Source organism: Kwoniella pini, chromosome 7 (genome assembly GCF_000512605.2).
Source record: "Kwoniella pini CBS 10737 chromosome 7, complete sequence".
NCBI lineage: Eukaryota > Fungi > Basidiomycota > Tremellomycetes > Tremellales > Cryptococcaceae > Kwoniella > Kwoniella pini.
In genome coordinates, this window is record NC_091722.1 from 1,315,249 (window position 1) to 1,338,199 (window position 22,951).

Consider the following 22,951-nt stretch of genomic DNA (forward strand, 5'->3'; position numbering starts at 1 on the left):
TTCAACTGTACTAAACTATCTTTCTTACTTACCCAACAAAGTAAAAAACATATATAGCAACCTATTAAGAATCGTATGTAACGTATAAAATATTTCACTGCGATATAAGTACAATTCATCATAATTGAAAACATAATATTCATACTCCAGACAAAATGGCTAATGTTGGTTTGACTAGATAAATCAAGCTATAGTTTTACCCAATTCAAATATTTGATTATTCAAATTATCAACCTTTTTTGTCGATGCAATATCATGATCATTAATTTGAACATCTCCATCTCCATTTGCATTTGAATCCAAATTCAAATGTGATTTTGGAAGTTCCGTTGAAATGGTATTAGGAGAATGATCTCCATTTGGATTGATAGACGTTTTACCTAATCCCGAACTTGTACTAACAGTTCTAATTCTATGAGCACTATTTGATAAACCAGAACCAGAACTAGAATGATTTGAAGAACGTCTTTTATCTTTAAAAATATCTTTTAAAACTTCTTTAACATCTTGATTTGGATTTAATTTTCTTGAATTTCCTTTTTGTGAAATTGATTTTTGAATTGCATTTGATAAATTAATTTGATCTTCTTGAGTTAAATAAGAAGATGAGATTATTGAAGGTGGTGAAGATGTTGATACATTTAAATCATCTAATTTTCCTCCTACAAAAATAAAAATAAAAACAATTAGCCCTTATTTTGCATAATTGATTTACTGACTCACCTAATGCTTCTCTTAAATCACCAATATCAATACTTCTACTTCCTGGTCTATTTATACTATTCCCATTTACATTTCCGAAAGATTGATAAGATCCATTATTCATACTCATTAATACATTTGCAATTTCATTATGTATTCCATGATCTTCGGGTTCAACACGTGCTGAAGAGTATCTTTCGATGGCTGATTTCATCATCAATTTAATATGATTCATCCTAGACAGATTAGACTTACAATCTTTTATAGCTTCTTCAACAGTCCATTTGGTTCCCATCCTCTTTCGTAAGCTTGTAGCATCTCTACCTGTAGCTTTTTGAACTGAAGTGGATTCACTCAAATTGTCTAAGAGGATTTCAGGATCGATAAGTGATTTAGAAGATGAAGAAGATTCGCCTTCAATATTTATAGGTACAAACGATAAAGCTTGTTCTGGAAGTTCTAAATTTGATGAAGCTGTGTATGATTGGAATGGTGGTATGAGGTATGGTTCAGCTAATGAAGCCAAGGACTATAATGATCAAATCCAATCATCAGTTGACTTGAATACTACCTTCATTGATAACTTACCCTCTGTGCAATATCCTGGACATTGAAAACTCCCCATTTCTCACCAATTGCTCTAAATACATAACATACCAATTCTCTAATCGCTTTCTTACGTTCAATTACCCAACTTGCATTTCGTCCATCATTACTTCTTCTAATTAAATCATTACCCGAATCCCTATCTAATGCTAAAAGCATCGGTATACCCACAAAAATAGCCTGGGCGGGTAAGATTTCAGTATAAATTTCTATCAAAATTCTAAAGATGATTGAGAAATCATTAGGAGTCGCAACTTGATCGAAAGATGATACGTTTAAATTCGATTGTAATCGATTAAGAGGAAGAGATGCTCTTCTGGGTTGTCTCTTTTTATTGGGCGTGACGGTTCCACTCCCGTTTGGTCCCCCATCAGATGGAGTTGGAGTTTGTCCATTAGATTGATTTTGTGATGTAGGAGAAATCAGATTGAAAGAAACTCCTTTCTCCTTATTCAATATTGATCCATTCCTCTCTGAGGAAATATTGTTTTTATCCAACATCCCATTTTCCTCCTTGTCCTCTGATGATGAAGGTACTATCGCCGGATGTGTATCTGGAAGGGGAGTTGGTGCGGTCGAAGTATTCAAAACGATTTCAGGACTTGGTAATTCCCCCATACCCACGCCTAGGCAATTCGACATGAGTAAAGTATATATACTAGCATTAAGAGCGTTCAAGAATCGATATAACCCAGCATCGTTGTTCGGTAATTTAGTGCCATTTGCAATAGGTAATCGGGGTAATTCAGTTTGGATGAAAAGCAATAATGCTCTAGCATAGGTTATTCTGACTGAGTAATTTGCTTCGCAAAGTAACGGAATAGTTTCTTGCCATACTTCAGGTGAAATCGGATTTCTTCTACTGGATTTATGATGTATCTTTTGAGGAGGGTTTTCAGTATGAGGTGTTGAGACTGTTGAAGGTGGTGCAGGAGATTTTGATTTCCCTTTCGAATCGTTTGGCGTACAACTTGATCCTGATGGTATATTCCCATTGACATTTTCGTTTCCATTGATTCTAAGATCTGCTTCTTGATCACCTTGATCCGTGGTTACCATTACTCCAATCATACAATTGGTCAAAACTCTAATTATCTCTGATCTGTTCTTTTCGGCAGGTGAGATTTCTGCAATTCTAATAGAGATTTCTTCAATAATATCATTAATTTGATCAGCATAGTAAATATGTCTTCCTAGAGCACTAACACAAGCTACTAAAGCTGGTAAAAGTGAATCTCTTTCATCAATCTTGATTCGACGTATAATTAAAGTGATTAAATTCCCTAATAAATCTGAAACACCTAAACCCACTAATGAAATTGTGGAATTTAAAATTGTAATAACCATTGCAAGGATTGTTGATTGTTTCATGGATTGAAATTTTGGTTGACTGGTAGTCTGATCGTCAACCAAAAGTTCTATTAAGCGAGTTGGAACGACAAAACGATATTGAAGAGTAATCCAAGCTATTAACCTTTCTGCTAACCAATTACATCTATCTAAATCTTCCCAATTATTAAATTGTTTATCTAAAAAATCTACGATTTTATCAATAATAAAAGTAGCTTGAGAAATTTTTGATTGTTGTAATAAAGATTTAAAAGATTTTAAATTTGCATATAAAACATCTTGATTATTTGGACCTTTTTCTCCAGGTATATGAGCATGTAAAGAAGGTGCTCTTCTATCATTTAATGGACGTTTTACTGAAAAATCATTAAAATAAGGTGAAGGATTATTTGTATGATCTAATTCAATTTTACCAGTTTGATTAATAATTTGATCCATTGTATTTTCACTTTTTAAATTTTCGAAAAAGTTTAAAAGGATAGGAGGTAAAAGTATTAAAAGTTGTTTATTAAATTCAATTTGACTTGAATATAATCCATCTGATAAAATAGCTCCATTTAAACTAGCTAATGAAATTAATCTAGTTCTATTTTGTTTTTCTTTATCTTGATTTTGTTTTTCTTTAATATTCTCATCAACATCATCGAATATAGCCATTTTACTGAATTTTTGAAGAATTTCAAAATAATTTCTTGTAATTCCTTCTTCTACTCCAATCAAAGAACCATCTGTAAATGTTGTAAAAGCTATAAAAGCTGCACTTGCTCTACCTATAACTTCTAAATCTATTTCATTCCTTTGATAAACTTTAACATTTAAAGCATTATTAATAGAACGTAATGCACTTTTAGCGAAAAGTGGTATATCCCTTTTACATTCTATTAATAATGCTCGAAGAATGGCAAGTGAAATCAATAAACTTGCGCGATATTTTGGATATCCACCTGTTGATCGTGTTGATTCTTTGGCTATTCTTTTTTCTAATTCTTCACCTATTTTAGCTAATTTAGATGGTTTGTTTGTAGCGAAATAAGTCAATTTAGACAAGTCTTGAGAAAGAGGTCGGTATTCTGGTCCGGAAGTTGACAGGGCTTTCGACGGAGGATAACATGCATTCAGATGGGAAACTTCCGGTTGAAGGGTCGTACATGGGATACAACCCATCGTGGGCTCGTGTACGTCGAATGTGCGAGTCAAGTGAGACTAAGACTATCGGTAAGTTGATGTAAATGGGTGTGATATTCAGAAGCTGAATAGATCGAAGAACGAGGTCTTGGCGCCAGTTTTGTGTAGTGCACTACAAAGATTGCCTCGAGGTGAATTATGTGAACGAGTGACGATAATTTGTATCGAATAGAGGGAAGAAGTATAAGCAGGAAGGATTCTTTCAAGATGTGGTAAGAATCGAATGGTCTGAAATGTAATTCGAATGGACAGTAGTAGTGACGTTAATTATTATGGGAAATGCCGAAAGGATGACCGCGTTTAGTCAAATATTAAATGGTTATTAATCAAATCAGCTCGGCTTAAGTACCGGTTCACCGAACTTAATTAATGTGTATTTCATCTGCACTATTGAGTATGATTACTTCGGATACGTTAATATGACTGACCCGTGCATGAGGGGCGCACGACTATTACAGCTGAAATGATGCGCCATACATCGACCACATCGTAGCTTTGCTAAACACGCTGCACCTTTCGACACTGTAGAGGAAATTCTAACATTGAGACATGTAAACTATGAACAAGAAAGAACCATGATGTTTTGCTATTATGTTGAGTGAGAAAACTCAGAAAGAGACCGTAATAATATATAACCAAAGACAAAAGCCAATGGGTTGTAAGGTTTTATCCGTTTCTTATAAAATGTTCGTACCCTCCTTCTAACCTATTGTTGCTTGCAATCTGGGTTAGCAGCTGCTGAGCCTTCGGCTTGACCTTCTCCGTCCTACTAGCCAAAGCATCCATACGTCAGCATCGCATCATAGCCCATTTCTCCAGGGAAAAAGTTACATACCTCATCATCTTCGTCATCATCATCATCGAAATCATCCTCGTCGTCAAATTCATCCTCATCCTCGAAGTCACCTTCGTATCGAAGGGCTTTACCAGTGAAGTAGTCTACTGCACGAGGGATGATTTTTTCCTTGAAGTCCTCTCCAATTTGGTAATCAGTTTCTAATCTCGCGTCAAGTTCCTCTAATTCGTCTTCATCTACGTCAGAGGATTCGAGGGTTTCAGGGGTAGGTGGTTGAGGGGGTTTGAAAAAGTTGAAGAATGAGTCGGTAGGCACGACCTTCTTGATCACTCGAGTTCGGCCAGTGGCTACACGTATGAGGTGTTAGCTCGGTTTGATACATCATTACTGCAGACAAGCTCACACTTGTTTCTTTGTTTCTTTATCTCAACCTTCTTGGTGAGATCTTTCTCCTCTTTCCATTTGATATCGTGACCGATGGCTTTGTCATATACAAAGTCACCACCGTAACCGACTTGCTCCTACAAATGATTTGTCAGCTGATGTGAACTGAACGTTAAATTACTGAGAAGCTCACTTGGTAGAAGTAAGTCTTAGTCAACTCGGTGTCCTCAAAGAATTCGTTGGCAGCAAAGATGAAGTGAAGCTTGAAACCGGGTTGACCAGCTTCGAGGTAAGAAAGTTTGATATCGGTGAGAGATTTGAGAGCCTGTTGCCAGATCTCATCAGCTCAATGTTTCGCGTAGTACAATGGTTTTCCGACTTATAGAGGGAAACACTCACAGCCTCGTCGTTATCTGTGATGGTCTCAGAGATAGGAACGTGGTTTTTCAAAGCTGTCAACCAGAATTCAGGAATACCCTTGGCATCTCCAGCATCTTTGTCATCCTTGATCTCTTCGACTTTAGCTCCCTCCTCCTCTTCGTCATCCTCATCATCCGAATCGGAAGCTTTACCAGCTTCGATCTCAGTCTCGGTGGGTTCGGCTTTTCCAGTGATAATAGCTTCTCGTCTTTCGTATAATGGAGAGAATTTGCTGAGGAACTAGCGCAGATCATTGAATGTCAATAACGATACTTGAAAGAGACTGACAAGATTCGTAGCTTACTTTCTTCTCTAATTCAAGAATAGCCATTTGAAATTCAGATTCAATCTTTGAGTGTTCAACTTGAACACCCTTCAAACCGTCAATTCTTCTTCGAACGGCGGGAGGAAGAGATTCGATGTATCCGGAAGAAGCACCGATCAAATCACCGAGTTTGGATTGAGCGAGAGCGAGGAGAGCGGGGTTCTACGTGAATCAAGGGTCAGTAAGATAGTACAATTAGCAATTGCCTTAGAGCAGTTGGAGAGAGAGAGAGGGATTTCGTCATGCATGTATATCAATTTCCACCTTGCGATATCGCACGTTCCCTTTTTCTAGATTGATAGGGAGATATTTCAACTTTTACACTCACTTGAGCCAATAAACTGGCAGGGTTAGCACCACCAATTTCCTCGACATCATCTCCATCTGATTCTTCACCTTCAGCAAGAGTTTCTACGGTGGGTTGACCAAGATTAGCAGGTCTGTTTTGGAGTACACCAGTATCAAGAGGAGTGTTTTGAGGTGTAGGAGCGATATCCAATGAAGGATCGGTTCGACCTTGAATATTTTGAGATTGAGACATCTTATCCAACTTCAATATTATAGGTAATGTTTGAAGCAGAGGAGATAAGAGGTGAAGGATATAAAAGTGGTCAAATTGATACTCTGACAAGATGAGTGTATAAAGTGGCAAGGTTTACGCGCTCTACTTGATCCTATTCCATGCAAATCTTAAGAGTTATCCCAAAAGTGGCATTTCCATGCATCAAAGATCTACAAGTACGCGTAAACCACAACCACCTGACTACTAATAGGGGAATACATATCCCGATTAATTCCCGTAAATGTGGCACCGGAGGTCACACCGGCGGTCACCGCTGTTCATTTGCTGCGTGTACGTAAACTTGTTATCTATAGTGTGCCTCGTATGCAGCAGGCACCGATTGATCAACTTCGTACAAGGAATGCTGTCTCTATCAAGGTATACGACATGTAATGAACCTTGTGCATTTCAGTCGAACGCTCTCTCTGTATACAAGTACCTTCGAGCTTCCTGTCACTTTTCTCTTACTTTTTAACTTTCTTATCGACCCACAACAATCATAAAGCAGTACAAACAAGAAACTATCTCGAAGAGTGACATAGTGTGTAGCTAGAAAATATTTGTGTCAGACCAACTTGCCAAACATAACACTATGGACCGCTCAAACAGCACTGCAGGTTCCTCCAATCTGGATCTATCATCTTTGGAGAAGCTTGCCTTGTCCTCGCCGAAGACGCCCTCAACCATCGCATCGCCCTGGTCTGTAGTAAAACAGCCGTTCTCTAGCATAAATACGGATGATGACATCTCTCTCATCGCCTCCAACATCAATGAATCCGATGATGAGCTGCAAGAACGCGAAGAAGATGGAACTAGAACTCCCACTTTGGCTAATAATCTGATTATGCGCCAAGGAAAGATAGCCGATTTAGAGAAAGTTATTGATGGATTGAAAGCTCAAATAGAAGAATACGAATTTACGATTCGTTATCAATCCCTTGAAATCAAGTTGTTGAGAGAGACTCTTGATAGTTCTGGTCAGTCTATATTACTTGCTACCCCAAATCGTGATTCTTCAGAACGATCCCAGATGCCAGGTAGAGATGGCAATCCTCCGAAATCTAAAGATAATACGGATTCTACCGCGATAACAAGCCTTCATAACCAAATCAAGGAGTTTACAGATCCCTCGGAAAAGATACTTCAATATTTAAATTACAAAGCTCAGACCCTTCATACTCAAAGTCAGGATCATCCTACACTTCAGGAAGACATAGATAAGGGAATAGTCTTTGGATTCCCAGATGACGATGTTGGAGGGTATCGCTCACAATTGATCGAAGAACAGCAAAGCCATATAGAAACTATCAATTGTTTTCTCTCAACTGTCAATAAACATAAAGAGCGGATACAAGAATTCGAAAATAGAATCCAACAAAGCGATACAAGATTATCTGAACAGCTTTCATTCAACTCACAGTTGATAGATGTCACTGAAGATTTGAACAACAAGATTATGGAGCTAAAACAGAATGTCATAGACGTTAATAATGAGAATGAGGTGCTTCGGACAATTAGGAGCACGATAGGTGAACAAGCAAATGAAATATCTGAATTACATGAATTGTTAGAGGATTGTAAAATTGAATATAGAAGATTGCTCAGAAAGTACACCAAGATTCAGAAGAAGTACGATGAAATTAGCAACGTGTCGATGAATGAAACATAAGACAATTCCAGCCAAAAAGCAAAATGCTGATTGTCAAACTCAAAAAGACGACATCATTTGTACATGTATAATAATCTCCTTCACTTTTAAGTATGTTGTTAGAAAAGAATTATGATGGTATCTTAATATGAAGTGATATATGTACACACAGTAACATATCATGCAAGCAAGTTTTGATTGTAGCACCCATAAAAACATCTAAGTTATCTACGTACATATATGCATTATGATTCCATGTCAATCACGAATCATCAACTATCAATCACGGTGGATAAGAGTGGCAAATATTTATAGTAATATGATTTACCTCCACTCTTTATACGTAATTAGTATGTCACCGTGCACGTCTAGAGCAATACTAGTACATTTCGACCGAATCGACCGATCACGAGATCTGTGCTTATTATCTCAAATTGGGAACACCATACATACACACCTTTGTACTAAGCTATTACTACTCTATATACTTTACAATCAATGTAGAATATCTGAACAATTATACATAAGGTATATCGTCTCACTTTTCTCATTCTCACACTAATATCCATTTGTACTCTGTTGGACCTTGAGACCGGTCTTATCTGTCCCATACCATATGATAAGAGATTAGAGCACCAGAGATGTTTCCCACTTCTTCCAGATCAAGGACGGTCAATGCCGCTAAAGCATATCAACATGAATCGCCACCCACACCTACTACCAAAGGTGAAGATAGTTATTATGGAGTGAAGAGTGTCTCGAGTTGGGGTGAACAATCTGAAGTTGATTTAGAGATACCCAAATCGCCTGAACCCGATATTGAGAATGCCAATTCTCAAGTAGATAAGGACAATCAAGATCAACGCTTTGAGGATGAGGATGAATTAGAGATGAATACAACTACAGAGGACAGATATAGTGATAAAACATCAAGCTTAGGTTTAGGTTTAGGTATAACATCTACACAAGATGATGTGTTTTTGCCAAATATCGAAAGACATACAACTACTCAAGCTATATCTCCTTCAAGACCAATTCATACTAAATTAGAACAAAGGATCGTTCCCCCAAGTCCAGAAGATACAGTTCATCCCCTTGATCGGCATTTCGATGAACCTACTTCAAGCTCTCCTACTCAATCTATATCGACGACAGGTATCACACCTCTTACTTTAGAGCATATTACAAGATCATTTGATTCACCTTATCTACCTACTACATCCGAACCCTCTTCTCCGGCAAGTTTCACCTCAATGCCTTCATACGTAGCTTCCCTCTCATCCCTCTCTAGGACTTCATCGATATCCCCAATGGGCATCAATGAATATAATCCTCATCATCACGCCGGCTCAGGATCCATAGAAGACGATTTAGTTTTACCTACTCTAGCATTACCTTCAGAAAGCTTAAGTTTGCATATGAGTTTAAGTAAATGGCAACAATATGACAATCACCTGGCTGGATCGAGTATCGCTTTACTAGGTCCAAGGGAAGATGTCGAGAGATGTTTAAGGAGGTTAAGGGATAGTGAACATCTGGTCGAAATCAAATCTGGTGTAGGGGTCGTCAGGGATGGCAAGATCGTTTTGAGGATTATAACCACTCTCAAATCTGTTGAACATGTAAGTAAATCGAGATCAATGTTGAGTATTGGAACTAGTGAGAAAATCTGACAGAATGTTCTATATTCTAGGTCAGAAGCAAGATTTTGTACACGTATAACACCTTGAATGCCTTGCTTCATCCACAAATGCGTGTAGATACCTCTGCACAAGCTGAATTGAGGAGGTTGGTTGAAGGATACGTGGGGAGATCTGATTGGATTCACGGCGCAATAGCGCTAGGTGATACGCGTAAGTACCTTAGATGTTTATTATGTTCTCGCCGCGATATTTAGTTGATGCGTGAGTTGCCATAGCAAATGCGAAAGATCTAGACAATATAGTACCCGTTCAGCAATTTCCTCTCCTTTCATCGTCAATGGAGGAATCCAATTTGTGTTCGCCTACCAACGCCAAGACTCCTTGCATCAGATATCAGGAAATCGAACCTACTCCTAAGCTATCAGAAGAGACCTCAGGATATTTCGCGCCTCGGACGTACACTCCTTCACCATCATCCTCCCGGGAAGCGTCTCCTATTCGATCAGTCTCACACCCGGCTGTTCAACACTTGCTGGATATTGTAAATGCTCCAGCAGCGTTAACTGACGAATCGATAAATGCCTTCTTGTTGTGGCGTTCATCTCAAGTGGCCTCTCACCGGGAGGATCAACAATACTTATCAAGACAATCGATATGCGACGAAACTCGACAAGGGATCCTTGCAGGGGAACGAACGATGACTTCTTCAATAACAAGCGCATCGTCAGGCGTAGGTGCGATGCCAACTGTCGCAAGAGCTCAAGGGGGAGGAGAATGGGAAGCTACATTAAGTAGAAGAGTAGCTCAACGTAGGGAATCAGATTCGAACAGAGATAGAAATTCAACAAGTCTAAGAGGTAGTTCGAGTACGAATGGCATGAAGAATGTAGGAAGAATAAGGAGGAAAAAATCTTCTGAGAAACTAAATAAACTTAATAACTCAACTGATAAAAGTCATTCTTCATTATTTCCTACTTATCCATCTAAAGGAATAAGTGAGAAGGGATTAGGTATCGATAAGTTAATGAACAAAACTTTTGTTAAAAGTGTTAGAAGATGGACTCAAGGTTGGAGAGGTTTACTTGTAGTTGGTTTAGTTGTTGCTGTGGGATGTGGTTGGTGGATCAGTAAGAAAGTATAAGGTAGTGGTTGATGTTGTAAGTTTTAATCGAAATAAATTAGTATACGTTGTAAATAGATTGTATGACCCAATTTTTTATTTCTTCATTAATTGTTAATTAGATTAGTTGTATTTCTTGTACTGCTGGTTATGGTCTGGAAATATTTTGTTTGTATGCTCTTCATTTGAGTGCATTTTAGGTTTGATGTATGATAGTATCTGATATTTTCATGGTCATATCGCATGATCGACTTGATATTGATGTGAATTGTGGGAATCGTGCTAAGCTTTTAGTTTCGTTCCTTGACGTCGTTAACGTGATCAAATCGTCAGATCATCAGATTTCAAAAACTATGAGGCTTGAGTATTTTTTTGCTTTGGACGTTTCAGTAGCTTATTACGAAACTACCTATTGTCTTCATTGAGCTATTGATCATTCTACACTCTTCAAGTAAATGAGTTCTACTTTATATAACAAAGTATACGTTCCCACATGTCTAATTCATATCTCTTTCCTTACTTCCTGCTTTATCCGCTATATGCCATTCCCATAAAAGGTTAAGGCACATTCAGAAAAATTCATGCTTAAATGTAATGATGAAACGTTGTTTGGCATTTTCCCATTTTAGGTAATAATTATATTTCCGTATACCCTGATTTGATGTAAATTACCATTATTGTTCTTTTTTCAATTTCATCCGACTATTATATATTTCTATATATACTCATAAAGATGGCTTCTTATGATTCGTTATGATTCTTATACCGTATAAAGAGTTGGAATGTATGTTAGTCTCATTGATTCTATCTTTTCAAAACTGATCAAATAAAAAAGTTAATTATTCTTAAAACTTATATTTTGGTCTAAAACGTAATAGATTTCAAAACAACGCAACGCAAAGCAACGCAGCAATTCGAAACATAACAACCATATTTTGATGAATTTTACCAACCTGTTAAAATCTGAAAATAAGCTAAAAGATTAATCTCTAGATTTAATCATCTAATTACCCATTCTTTAATTCTTTCTTTCGGTCTTTTTAAAACGTTTTCAAATTCGTATTTGACATCAAAATCAACTTTCAAAATTTCCATCACTTCAAAACATCAATTGAAAAAGAACGTCAAAAAGTTAAAACAACAAAAAGTATCTCATACCTTCATTTCGATTTTTTATCTTGTTCATATAACAATCTTCGACTGGATCAATTGAAACATTCATCAAACAAATATTTTCTATCCGCATCGCCTAACTTAAAACATATAGAAAAGAGATCGGATAATCTGGAACTCGAGACTTTTTATTTGTGAGTGTGTTGTTACGCTTTGACCTCGAGTTTTTCCTTAAAGCTTTGAGTTATACCACTTCATAATCGTATTTTTAGAACTCTTACGATTTTGAGATTGCGATGAAAATGAACTAACGAAATTGCTCTGATCACTTATAGGAAAGTTCAATGATTTCCCTATAATCATACTTGTTCAACAGCAAATTTACCAAATCGTCCAATACTCTAAATTCCGAATATATCAAAGGATTCTCAAGCGAATTTCGTGTAAAAGTGAAATAGACAGGATCATAGCTCTTAAAGTGATACTGAATAGTATAGATATTGCAGATCAGTGCGTTGATTTAAGATTTTACCCTAAAAACAGTCGATTAAACGGCGGAGCCAAGACAGCAAAAAGCCAAGAAAAAAACAGGAAGGGTAATTATCATAAAAAGGGGAAACATATCAAACAGTCAAAATTTGACGAGAAATTTCATATCATCCACCCAAGCCACCATCAAGGTTTCAATTTCCATCAAATTGAATTTAATACATCTAACTTCCTGCATATGAAATACGAACTATCTTCAAGATAATTGAAGGACATTGGAAAAATTCATCACAAACAAATTTCTGACCCAAACAATCAGATCTCAAATCAATCCACAAAAATCTTATAAGGACAATCTGCCATCATTCTCCCATCACAATAAGGCTCAGAGACAACGTAAACATTCAAATTATTGTTCTTTTCGTATTCTTAGATATAAAAGCAACACGTTATTGTCACATCTTATTGAACTCGGCTGAATCGCACGTCACGCGTTGAGAAACATTAGCCATATATCGATCTCGATTTTCAGTCACAACAATCTTATCATTGACCTACATTGAGAAGATCTAGCTCAAGATGGGTGTTTGTATGTCTACGCCTTCGGAGGACCCAGAAGCTGATAAGAGGAGCAAAGAGATTGATCGTCAATTGAAAGAGGTCAGTCGCTTCAATACATTGAATTGTTTATGCAAGAGGTCATAGCTTATGTAGCGATTTTCTGCAGGATGAGAAGAAACTAGCGAAAGAAATAAAGCTCTTATTGCTAGGTGCGGGTGCTTCTGGTAAATCAACAATGTAAGTTTTTCGGTCAGATTATGACAAGCGTGGCTCTAACGGACGCATGTATTCAAATAGCTTGAAGCAAATGCGATTAATACATAACAAACCATTTGAGCCTGTAGAAATAGAAGATTATCGGTGAGTTATTGCATAATTTCTGTTCATGGGATACAAGATAGCTGATATCGTCAATCTCCCTTGCAGAAAACTCACATTCTCCAATATAGTAGGAGGAATGAGAACGATTATAGATGTAATGGATGAATTGAATTTAGCTGTTTTACCAGAAAATAGAAAATACATTTCTTTGGTAGATTCAGAACCACCTATAAATACGGGAGAAGTATATCCTATCAAATATCTCAACGCATTAAACTCATTATGGGCAGATCCAAACGTTCAAGAATGTTATAGAAGAGGAAATGAATTTGCGCTAGCAGAAAATATGCCTTATTTCTATGCCGACTTGAATAGATTGTTCAAGAGTGATTATAGGCCTACTTCGGACGATATTTTGAGAGTGAGAAGTAAAACTACCGGTAAGTTCTTTCCCCTCTATATATACTGACGCAATGCTCATTACTCAATATTGCTCGTCTGTTAGGTATAAGTGAAACTCGATTTCCGCTTAACGACGTCGTATTTAGGCTGTTTGACGTAGGAGGTCAAAGGTAAGTTCAGCAGACCATTCCAGCGAGAGAGCTTTAGGTCATTGACGTTGTCACTTGACGAAACAGATCCGAACGAAGAAAATGGGCATCATGTTTTGGTGAGCAAGCTGTGTATTGTGAAGATGTAGCATACAGAGTGCTAATGACCCATCGCTTTTGCAGAAAATGTCACCGCTATTCTGTTCTTGGTTTCATTATCAGATTATAACTCGTGTTTGATAGAAGATAGAGAATCAAACGGTATGCAAGAAGCTCTGTTGCTATTCGATTCGATCTGCAACTCACAGTGTGAGATATGTTTACTACTTGATCGATTTTTAACCTTGCTGATATGAATCTTTGATCTAAGGGTTCATTAAAACATCCATCGTAGGTTGTATAAGATATATGCCTGACTGCTTTCGAGCAATACTGATTTCCGTTGTTTTGGTTAGATCCTTTTCCTGAATAAAGCAGATCTCCTGATGGAAAAGGTGAGCTGTATCCTCTCGTTTCGTCCAAACAGTAATTGAAAAATGATTCTCGCAATTAGATCAAAGACCCTCAACAGCAAATCAAAAAGCATTTCGCAGATTACGAAGGTAAACCAGGGTCTTTTAATGATGCGGTAGAGTGAGTATTATGCTTTTGTATTTCACTGATCGAGGTTGAATTACTGATTGATCTTCTCAACAATTCGCCGTAGATTTTTCAAAGGCAAATTCAGATCATGTAATCGTACGCCGTCAAAGGAAATTTATTGTCATGTTACAACTGCTGTAGATGTACAAAACGTTAAAATCGTTATGGCTGCATGTCAAGATACAATTTTGAAGAATGCTTTAAGGGATATGGCTATTATATAATACGACATTCAATGAGAAAATGGATTCATAAAAGGTTGTGGTTGTAAAATACAAGAAATGGTATAATTTGGGAGTTTTTTACTGTATTTACCGGTGTATATCGAGAAGATAGATGTTTCACTGAAGGATTTTCATTGAAGAAAATGTTCTGCTATTTGGCCAACAATGCATATTTGCGCCAAATTTAAAATCCGGATTTTTTCATCGTACTATACATTAATGCATACTTATATAAATCATCAAATGGCACAATAATAGAATTAAACGAAAAAATTTGAACTGAAATGACGCTGGTTTATGATTTTGATTCGGACCGAAAAGATATACTTTATTGATCTTTTGGTTTTCCTGAAAAAGTAATATATTTTCAAAAACTTACGAGGCAAAATTTGATCAGTCAGAGACATTACTGAAGGACTTTGAGGACATAGCAATATCGAAGTTATGAAAACTTAGTATACCCAAACTACCAAGACTTGTTATTGTTCTTCCCTTTCCCTTTGACCTTTTCAACTTTTCATACTATTTTTCTCTTTCATAGATTGTACATTCAACTTTCTTTAAACCGCTGGACGGCTTTTTCTCATGCTAATTTATATCATACTTTTTCCTTCTGATCCTTCTTGTGCTCAAGTATTTCTCATCGAAAAGTGCCATTTCATTTCATTTCATTTCATTTCATTCAAAATAATTAATTTTGATTAAACGCCTGGAGCGTATTGATTTTTATAGCCAAAATCATCTAGATACAAAAATTCAATTCGATAAAAATGCCAGATCCAAATATACTCAAAAAAAGAATAGTAATGAATCCACCTGCATCATTTATTCAATATGCAGCTACTTTACAACCTTCTAATATTCAATCAAATGGTTTAATGATGATTGATTCAAATGGACAAGCTGTATTATTAAATTCAAATACCCAACAAGTTGAATCAAATTCACAAATTCAAAATCAAAATCAGCAACAAAATCAAAATCAGGATTCACTTACTACTACTAATTCTATTATGGAAAATACAACTCAACAACCTGAAAAATCTGAGAAAGATGAAACGAATGATGATGGACAAGTAGTTTTAAAAGGTGATCAAGTTGTTTTAGTTGCTCCTTCAAGTACTCTTAATCCAACATCTACAGAAATTATCTCTTCAATAATTTCAATGACTAGCTCAACTACTATTAGTATAACTTCTGCTAGCGCTATAAGTATTTCAACTACTTCTTCAACCACCTCAAACGATTTTTCTTCTTTTTCAACTTCCAACTTTATCCCAACGTCAACTTCACAAATACCCACTTCAACTTCATTTATCAGTTCTACAACCTCATCCACTTTTAGTAAAACTTCTTCAATCTCTTCAACATCTTCACATTCTTCGACGAATACTTCTTCCTCAGCATCAGGATCTCATAAACCCCCTTCAGCAGGTATTATATTCCTTATAATTCTTCTTTCTTTAACTATTTTCATAGCATTAATTTCATTATTTCGTTATATTATAAAAAGTGGTCGATTAAATATACCTTGTATGAAAAGAAGAAATAATAATAATGATGATGATGATGGATTATCAGATTTAGTTAGAGGATTTGATACACCACGTACATTAGGTGGAGGTGGATTTAATCCATATCTTCATACTATTAATTATCCTTCATTAGAAGAGAATAATCAATTTGAAAATGAAAATGAAAATGAAAATGAATTAAAAAGGAGATCAAGTTTATTTAGTCATGAAAAACCAAATGGAAATTCACCTTTTTTACATTCACAATCTATTTCTCCAAATCCAAATTATTATGAACAAAACCAAACTGAAAATATTTCAAAAAATTTAAATTTAAATTTACCTCAATATCCTATTTCTGCTTATCATCAACAACAACAAAGACAAAGACAAGATGAAAATGTTATTTTACCTCTTCATTTATTTGGTGAAACTGGTCCTTTAGAAGTAAGGAATGCTTTACCTGGTGAAGTTGATAATGATTTTGAAGTAGAAAATGAAGTTGAAGTAGTTGGTATAGATGGATTAGTAGGTTTAGGTTTAGGTCAAGGTAGTCCTAGATTTTTAGGTGTAAATGGTAAATTCATTTAAATCCAACTTTTACTTTGATTAATAAACAATTTAGCTGACATAAGGCACTTCGAAACTTTTCCTTTTATTTTATTTTAGATGGTGGTTTACCAGTTCCTTGGTCTACACCTTTACCACCTCGACCTTCTTCCATAGATTCATTTGATAATAATCAAATTAATCCAAATCCATTTGGTTCATCTTCAACTTTAGCTCCTCCATTAAGATTTGTTTCTCCTTCTTTATCACATGATGAAATATTACCTCAAAGATCAGCTACTTGGGCAAGTAATTTGAGGAATACTTTGTATAATGCAATTTCAGCTGCTAGAGCTCCTTCTGTGATTGGTAATCATATCGTAGGAGAAGAAGAGGAAGAAGATAAATTTACAAGAACAGTAGGTAATATTTACAGATCAAGTAGTAATAGAAGAAAAGCAATTCCGACTTTTGATTTAGAAAAAGGTGGTAATGGTTTAATAGTTGTTTCTGAAAAAGATGATTCGATTTCCGATATGAATGGAACAAAAAGTGGTTCTTCTGATGGACAAAAAGTGGTTCTTCTGATGGAAGATCAAGTTCAATGATTCCTCGTAAAGGAGCAGGAGAAAGATTTAAAGGGTATTATGCAAGATCGAAATCTTCAACAAGTGTCTCGATGACAGATGATGTGGGTAGTGAAGATGGAGAAATCAGTCAAGTTCAAGAAGAATTTAGACCTCCTACTAGATTAGCTGGAGGTGCGAGAGCTGCAGGAGCTAGAACGGGAAGTTTTGTCGTGGTTTAGTATTGAGCAAAGAGCTAATACGACCCGTAGCAGAAATGACGAATAACGAGGACTAGTCCATCGATGGGGACGCTTGTACCCATTTCGGTAATCTTATGATAGCATGCATATATGATGTTGTTGTCGTTTCGAAACTGGAGACAATGAAGTCTTGTCAGCCATCAGTCTCTGGATTGGGTTTTCCACTCCAGGGAAGCAATCTCGAAGTGTATTAAAGCCAAAGCTCACCGTTATTCCATGAATTGCAGAGTGAACCAAACTACCACTCCTCTTTCTTCTTCACCTTTCACAGCTAAACTCTCATCATACATATCCCATCCTCCATCTCCTCTCAACCGAACTTCACCTTTATAATCGACTTGAAACCCCCTTTCTCTGGCTGAGTTCAACAATCGTTCAACAGGTCCTCTACCTGTATGTAATCCAGCAGTGATGTGGACTACACCCGATTTACTGAGTAAGGCTGATATTGAATCCAGAAGGATTGAATGAGAAGAAGTTGTCCATAATACGTCTGCAGCCAATACCACATCGAATTTGCTTTGAGGGGTATCAGGTGGTTCATCTGATTGAAAAGATATCGATCTGATTAATTCTGAAGTATCTTGTCCCCAACAGTGACCCAGAACTTCCCATTCACATTTCTTTCCATGTCCTTCTTCAGCTCCTTTGGTTTTGGAAAATTCAGCTCTCTGAAAATTATCTTTCAAAACATTCAAAACTTCATCAATTGGATAATCCGTAGAAATAACTTTTTGAGCATCTTTCAAATATGAAATTATACCAGGTAATCCAGCTGCTGAGCCTAATTCAATTACGGTTTTATCTTTTACTTTGATAATTTCTTTAAATATTAAATCTGCAAGGTATATTGAAGAAGGCCAAATAAGTTGAGCTTGTAATGTATTATAAAATTTAGAAGGTGGTTCTGGTATTTTCAATTTGACAGGCTCGAAATTGATATTGTCATGGATCAAAGGAGGTTTATAAGTGTAATATCCATTTTTGCTATTTGGTGCGAAACCTATAGGAGGTATTGAAAATAGAGTGAATAATGATGAATCGAATATATCTTCTAAGTCTTCATCCTCTCTCTCAGTTGCCATTCCGCTGTTGCGGTGTACTGATGAAGTGGATACTCAAAGCAGGAGTCCAAAAGCGTGACTGCTTTCGTTTATGTCACCTACTTGTTCAGTCAATGTCTGCTATCATTAACGTCACAATCGACCTATACAGAAATAAGAAACTAAGAAACTTGGCTCGAAATGATAACTATTAATAGAGCTCAAACGATTCGAGTGTTATCATTTATAATTACGTAACTGACATGTAGAGCGCGATCGACGGAGGTCACCGCTGATGGCCCTTAAACTTGCATCACACTACCAAGTACTCCCTTATAAAATAATGTTGAAATTGTTGGAACTAGAAATACTCCTTCTCCTTTCTCAACAGCTTGTACAACATCGAATTTTGCATCGACAACCAATTTCAATTAAAATCTTCTTCATTCCCAGATCTAATGATCCCACGCAAGTTTGAATTGACTATCTCCTGTATAGCAACGAAGTCTTGCGTGCCATCCAACTTTCTTATTGTATTTTGAATGGCTTTTGTCGAATAATGACAATCCATATACCTCTTGGAACGATAACATCTGATACAGGACCTTCAATCTCCCGCCCGAAGTATGTGATAGACACTCGGAATTCTCAAGATGATATTAGAGATGTTTTGAGTTGTTTGAGAAGCTCGAAGAAGATAATCGTACTTACTGGTAAGCTATGAAAGTCATCTTTTAAAAAGCAGTCGCTTACCGCTGCTCGTTGTCTTCCGAACTTTCAGGTGCAGGTATATCTACCGCGGCAAATATTCCCGATTTCCGATCGTCATCCGGTTTATTCAATGGTAGGAATGATAAAAAAGGTAAAAGCAAAGAGTACAATGCGAAAGACCTATTTCATGTAAAATGCTTGTCTGTAAGTCTTCGCCAACCATATTCTAGATTATCGTCTTATTCAGTTTGGCTAATTAACCTCCACAGTCCCATAAATCTCTTGCATCTCATCATATTCTTATCAATACTCTTGCATCTTTATCTGAATCAGCCAGTCCCACGCCATTTCATCAATATATCGAATCGCTATCTCGGAATGATCAATTACTACGCTGCTATACTCAAAATATAGATGCATTAGAATTAAAAGCAGGGTTACAGATGGGTATCTCTTCTACATCGAAATCAAAATCAAATTCGAGAATTAGTAAATTGCAAAATCGAAACGTTAACACCATGTCGCTGGATCATCTCATAAATCCTTTATTGGAGAAGTCGGTTTTGAAAACTACCGTAGAAGAGCAAATTGTAATCCAGGCGGTGCCATTACACGGTTTGATCACTGATTTGAGATGTACATTTTGTCATACCAAAATACCGATGTCAGATCATTTACCTTTACCACCTTATGCTATTCCATGTCCAACTTGTAAATTACATTCGGATATACGTGATGCTTTATATGAAAGAAGAAGACCTTCAGGATTACTTAGAGCAGATGTAGTTTTATATGGAGAAGAACATCCTCAAGGTGAATTAATAGGTCAAATGATTGAAAAAGATCTTAAATCAGTAGATTGTTTATTAGTAGTAGGTACTACATTAAGTATACCTGGTATAAAAAGAATAGTAAAAGAAATAAGTAAAAAATTACATTATTCTAGTAATCGAGGAAAAAGTAAAAAAAATAAAAATAAAGTAATTTTAATTAATAATGAATATCCAAAAGGAAATTGGGAAGGTGTATTTGATTATTGGATATCAGGTGATATACAAGATATCACAAATAATTATCTAACAAATACTGTTTACCTTGAAGAATTAATAATTAAGAATAATGAAAATGAAAAGAAATTACCTATAACACCTAAAAAGGAAAGAATGAGGTCTATTTTCCCACCTACTCCTGAATCTATTGATAGAATTACTTACAAATTAGATCATAAGATAGAGGAACAAATTGATAAGCAATATGAAACTCCAATGCAAAATAAGAGGAAGAGGAATAGGAAGGAAGAGAAATTTGAATGTCTTATTCCTTCGCCTATTTCATTGAAGAGAAAATATAAAAAGAAAGAAGTAATGGTAGAGATAAATAGGGATAGGGAAAATACTCCTACTCCTCTCTCAAAACCTGTATAAAAATGGTAATTACACCGGATAAATATGATTTATCATCAACATCAATGTATGTTTAGGTTATTGGGTTATTTAGATGTTGTATCTTTCCACACGCATTTTTCTATTTTGTATGTTGTAAATTGATATTCTTGATCATGTATCAAACATGTATATTCACAATGCTTTAAAAACTTAATCAACTTTGAAAATTATCTAGTCCAAATACACGTATCCTCAAACATATGTTACCTGTTTTATTAGATATTTCAATGGAAACCAGAACCGACCTTGTCTATGAGTAAATTATGCATAGTATTCCTCATTGATCTATACACATTGTATTTAAGTCATACCTTAAATCTTCTTACTTAGATCTTTTGTATACTTTAGCTAAGAAACTTCTGAAAACCTCCTTTTTCAATCCTGTACCATTTTCATCAACTTGTTCAATAAGACCATTAATTTTCTCATATGATTCCTTTTCATAAGCTTCAAATCTTGTAGGAATAGAAATTGGTTCTTGTGAAAAGATAGTTTTTACTTTATTTTCAGATTCAGAATTTTTTTGACCGTAATTTTCCTTATAATTCTCAAAATAAGCACAATTACGAAAATACAATAAAAAGATAATGAAAAAAGAAATTGCTTACATCAAGTATTTGTCTTTGTTCAGGAGTAGCGAATTTTAATGCGGTATTGACATTCCATGAACATTTATTATCTAAAATATCTGTACCAATTTTACCAATATGTTCGGGTTTACCGTAACAATCCAAGTAATCGTCTTGAACTTGGAAGTATTCACCAAGTGGAATGAGGATGGAAAGGGCTAAATCGTAAGCTGACTTAGCGTCAATACCGGTCTACAAGGATGACGGTCAGCTTCATCAGACAGCATGTGAAAGGTGAGGCAGATATAATAACGTTTCCCGAGAAACATCGAACAAACAAATGCGAGAAGATGCTCTTCTCAATGAAAGCACTTACCATGTGCATAGCCAAAGCCACGGGGAGATAGAAGGAGTAGAAGGCAGTCTTGTAAACAACGATCAAGTGGTGCCTAATCATTCGGTTTAGTCAACTCATACTCCTGGTTTGGGAAGAAACAGCTTACTTTTCAAGAGAAAATTTGTTCAGATCAACATGATCCTCAGGAGCAGTGATAAGATCTACTAATTGACCAAGTTCTGTTTGGAAGGTGGTCTACAATCAATGTGATATCAGCAGATATATCGACACTATAAGGTCACCAGCAAACTAACCTCAAGGAAGAGTTCAAGAAGGTCAACGTAATATTTCTCAGATCTAAAATGTTTTTTCAATAAATGGTAAATTGCAGCTTCAAGCATGAATGCATCATTAATTGCGATATTTCCAACATTTGGCTATCAACAATTTCGAAATCATATTAGCTAAAAATGTCATGTTTGGATCTGAAAGGAGGAACTGACCATTTTGTACCAACATGGTTGACCTCTTCTAGTTACGCTTTGATCCATTATATCATCTGCAACAAGGAAATATGCTTGAAGCTGAAGAGAATTTAAAGTGATGATTAGCTAATGCGCTGAGACGATAGAATGAACTTCAGCCTTAATGATGAGACTGAAAGTGACTCACAAGCTCAACACACCATCCTAGAATAGCAGCTTTCTTATATTCCTCTTCTTCAAGTTGTCTACCTTTAAGAATTTCAACAGTATCAACTACTGACATTCCTCTATTGAGTTTACCTATTAAGATAATAAACGATATTGATTAGCTTCTTTCATCAAAAAAACAATTAGATTTAGCTAACCTCCTGGTGTATTGTGATATAATACCTAAGATAAAATACATCAATTAGAACAAACAAATAAACAAAACATTGATGATACGGTAAAAATTTAAAAAAATAATTCAACTCACTTTTTCATACCATTCAACAGCATCTTTAGGCATACCTTCTCCTTTGACATAATTTAAAAGTTCTTCTGCAATGACATCAAATACAGCTTCAAATTTAGCTCTTCTAGCTACTTTAGGATCAGATGAGTTTAAATCATCCGTTTTTTGTCTTTTATAAGTGTGTCCGTCAATTTCAGGGTTAAGAGAGGAAGACATTATTTTTAACTGTCTCTGGCAAGTTTACGAGATTTGGGAAAGGAAGATGATATCAAAAAGAGAAAAGACTGTGATCAAAAATGAGTTTCTATGTATTTTATAATGGTAATAAATATATATAACTGCCTAAAAGTGATCAACTACACTTTTCATTAAT

General features: G+C 35.8%; 9 protein-coding genes across 9 annotated transcripts; 5 read left to right on the forward strand and 4 right to left on the reverse strand.

The window, feature by feature from the left end:
- Nucleotides 1–183: 183 nt before the first annotated feature.
- On the reverse strand, nt 184–3,822 carry I206_105636 (uncharacterized protein; the record flags this gene model as incomplete). Its single annotated transcript, XM_019155210.1, has 4 exons — nt 184–662; nt 724–906; nt 958–1,231; nt 1,291–3,822. The coding sequence occupies 4 exons, from the start codon at nt 3,820–3,822 to the stop codon at nt 184–186; spliced, it is 3,468 nt and encodes a 1,155-aa protein (XP_019011364.1).
- A 727-nt stretch (nt 3,823–4,549) lies between these two features.
- On the reverse strand, nt 4,550–6,309 carry I206_105637 (uncharacterized protein; the record flags this gene model as incomplete). Its single annotated transcript, XM_019155209.1, has 7 exons — nt 4,550–4,609; nt 4,679–4,986; nt 5,043–5,160; nt 5,217–5,348; nt 5,423–5,683; nt 5,748–5,930; nt 6,097–6,309. 7 exons carry the CDS (start codon nt 6,307–6,309, stop codon nt 4,550–4,552), a joined length of 1,275 nt encoding a protein of 424 aa, XP_019011363.1.
- Nucleotides 6,310–6,922: 613 nt separating this feature from the next.
- On the forward strand, nt 6,923–7,999 carry I206_105638 (uncharacterized protein; the record flags this gene model as incomplete). The annotated part of the gene is made up of 1 exon (XM_019155208.1): nt 6,923–7,999. One exon carries the CDS (start codon nt 6,923–6,925, stop codon nt 7,997–7,999), a length of 1,077 nt encoding a protein of 358 aa, XP_019011362.1.
- Nucleotides 8,000–8,619: 620 nt separating this feature from the next.
- On the forward strand, nt 8,620–10,762 carry I206_105639 (uncharacterized protein; the record flags this gene model as incomplete). Its single annotated transcript, XM_019155207.1, has 3 exons — nt 8,620–9,600; nt 9,672–9,831; nt 9,897–10,762. The coding sequence occupies 3 exons, from the start codon at nt 8,620–8,622 to the stop codon at nt 10,760–10,762; spliced, it is 2,007 nt and encodes a 668-aa protein (XP_019011361.1).
- A 2,160-nt stretch (nt 10,763–12,922) lies between these two features.
- Nucleotides 12,923–14,642, forward strand: I206_105640 (uncharacterized protein; the record flags this gene model as incomplete). The annotated part of the gene is made up of 11 exons (XM_019155206.1): nt 12,923–13,003; nt 13,071–13,141; nt 13,202–13,264; nt 13,331–13,665; nt 13,731–13,797; nt 13,864–13,895; nt 13,960–14,085; nt 14,147–14,166; nt 14,232–14,270; nt 14,330–14,409; nt 14,483–14,642. 11 exons carry the CDS (start codon nt 12,923–12,925, stop codon nt 14,640–14,642), a joined length of 1,074 nt encoding a protein of 357 aa, XP_019011360.1.
- A 770-nt stretch (nt 14,643–15,412) lies between these two features.
- Nucleotides 15,413–17,513, forward strand: I206_105641 (uncharacterized protein; the record flags this gene model as incomplete). Its single annotated transcript, XM_070203160.1, has 3 exons — nt 15,413–16,733; nt 16,826–17,257; nt 17,326–17,513. The coding sequence occupies 3 exons, from the start codon at nt 15,413–15,415 to the stop codon at nt 17,511–17,513; spliced, it is 1,941 nt and encodes a 646-aa protein (XP_070059261.1).
- A 230-nt stretch (nt 17,514–17,743) lies between these two features.
- On the reverse strand, nt 17,744–18,619 carry I206_105642 (uncharacterized protein; the record flags this gene model as incomplete). The annotated part of the gene is made up of 1 exon (XM_019155204.1): nt 17,744–18,619. The coding sequence occupies one exon, from the start codon at nt 18,617–18,619 to the stop codon at nt 17,744–17,746; it is 876 nt and encodes a 291-aa protein (XP_019011358.1).
- Nucleotides 18,620–19,136: 517 nt separating this feature from the next.
- On the forward strand, nt 19,137–20,712 carry I206_105643 (uncharacterized protein; the record flags this gene model as incomplete). The annotated part of the gene is made up of 3 exons (XM_019155203.1): nt 19,137–19,290; nt 19,359–19,492; nt 19,558–20,712. 3 exons carry the CDS (start codon nt 19,137–19,139, stop codon nt 20,710–20,712), a joined length of 1,443 nt encoding a protein of 480 aa, XP_019011357.1.
- Nucleotides 20,713–21,055: 343 nt separating this feature from the next.
- On the reverse strand, nt 21,056–22,794 carry I206_105644 (uncharacterized protein; the record flags this gene model as incomplete). The annotated part of the gene is made up of 9 exons (XM_019155202.1): nt 21,056–21,271; nt 21,342–21,554; nt 21,679–21,751; nt 21,806–21,894; nt 21,954–22,076; nt 22,143–22,223; nt 22,312–22,424; nt 22,490–22,514; nt 22,600–22,794. 9 exons carry the CDS (start codon nt 22,792–22,794, stop codon nt 21,056–21,058), a joined length of 1,128 nt encoding a protein of 375 aa, XP_019011356.1.
- Between the last annotated feature and the right edge of the window lie 157 nt (nt 22,795–22,951).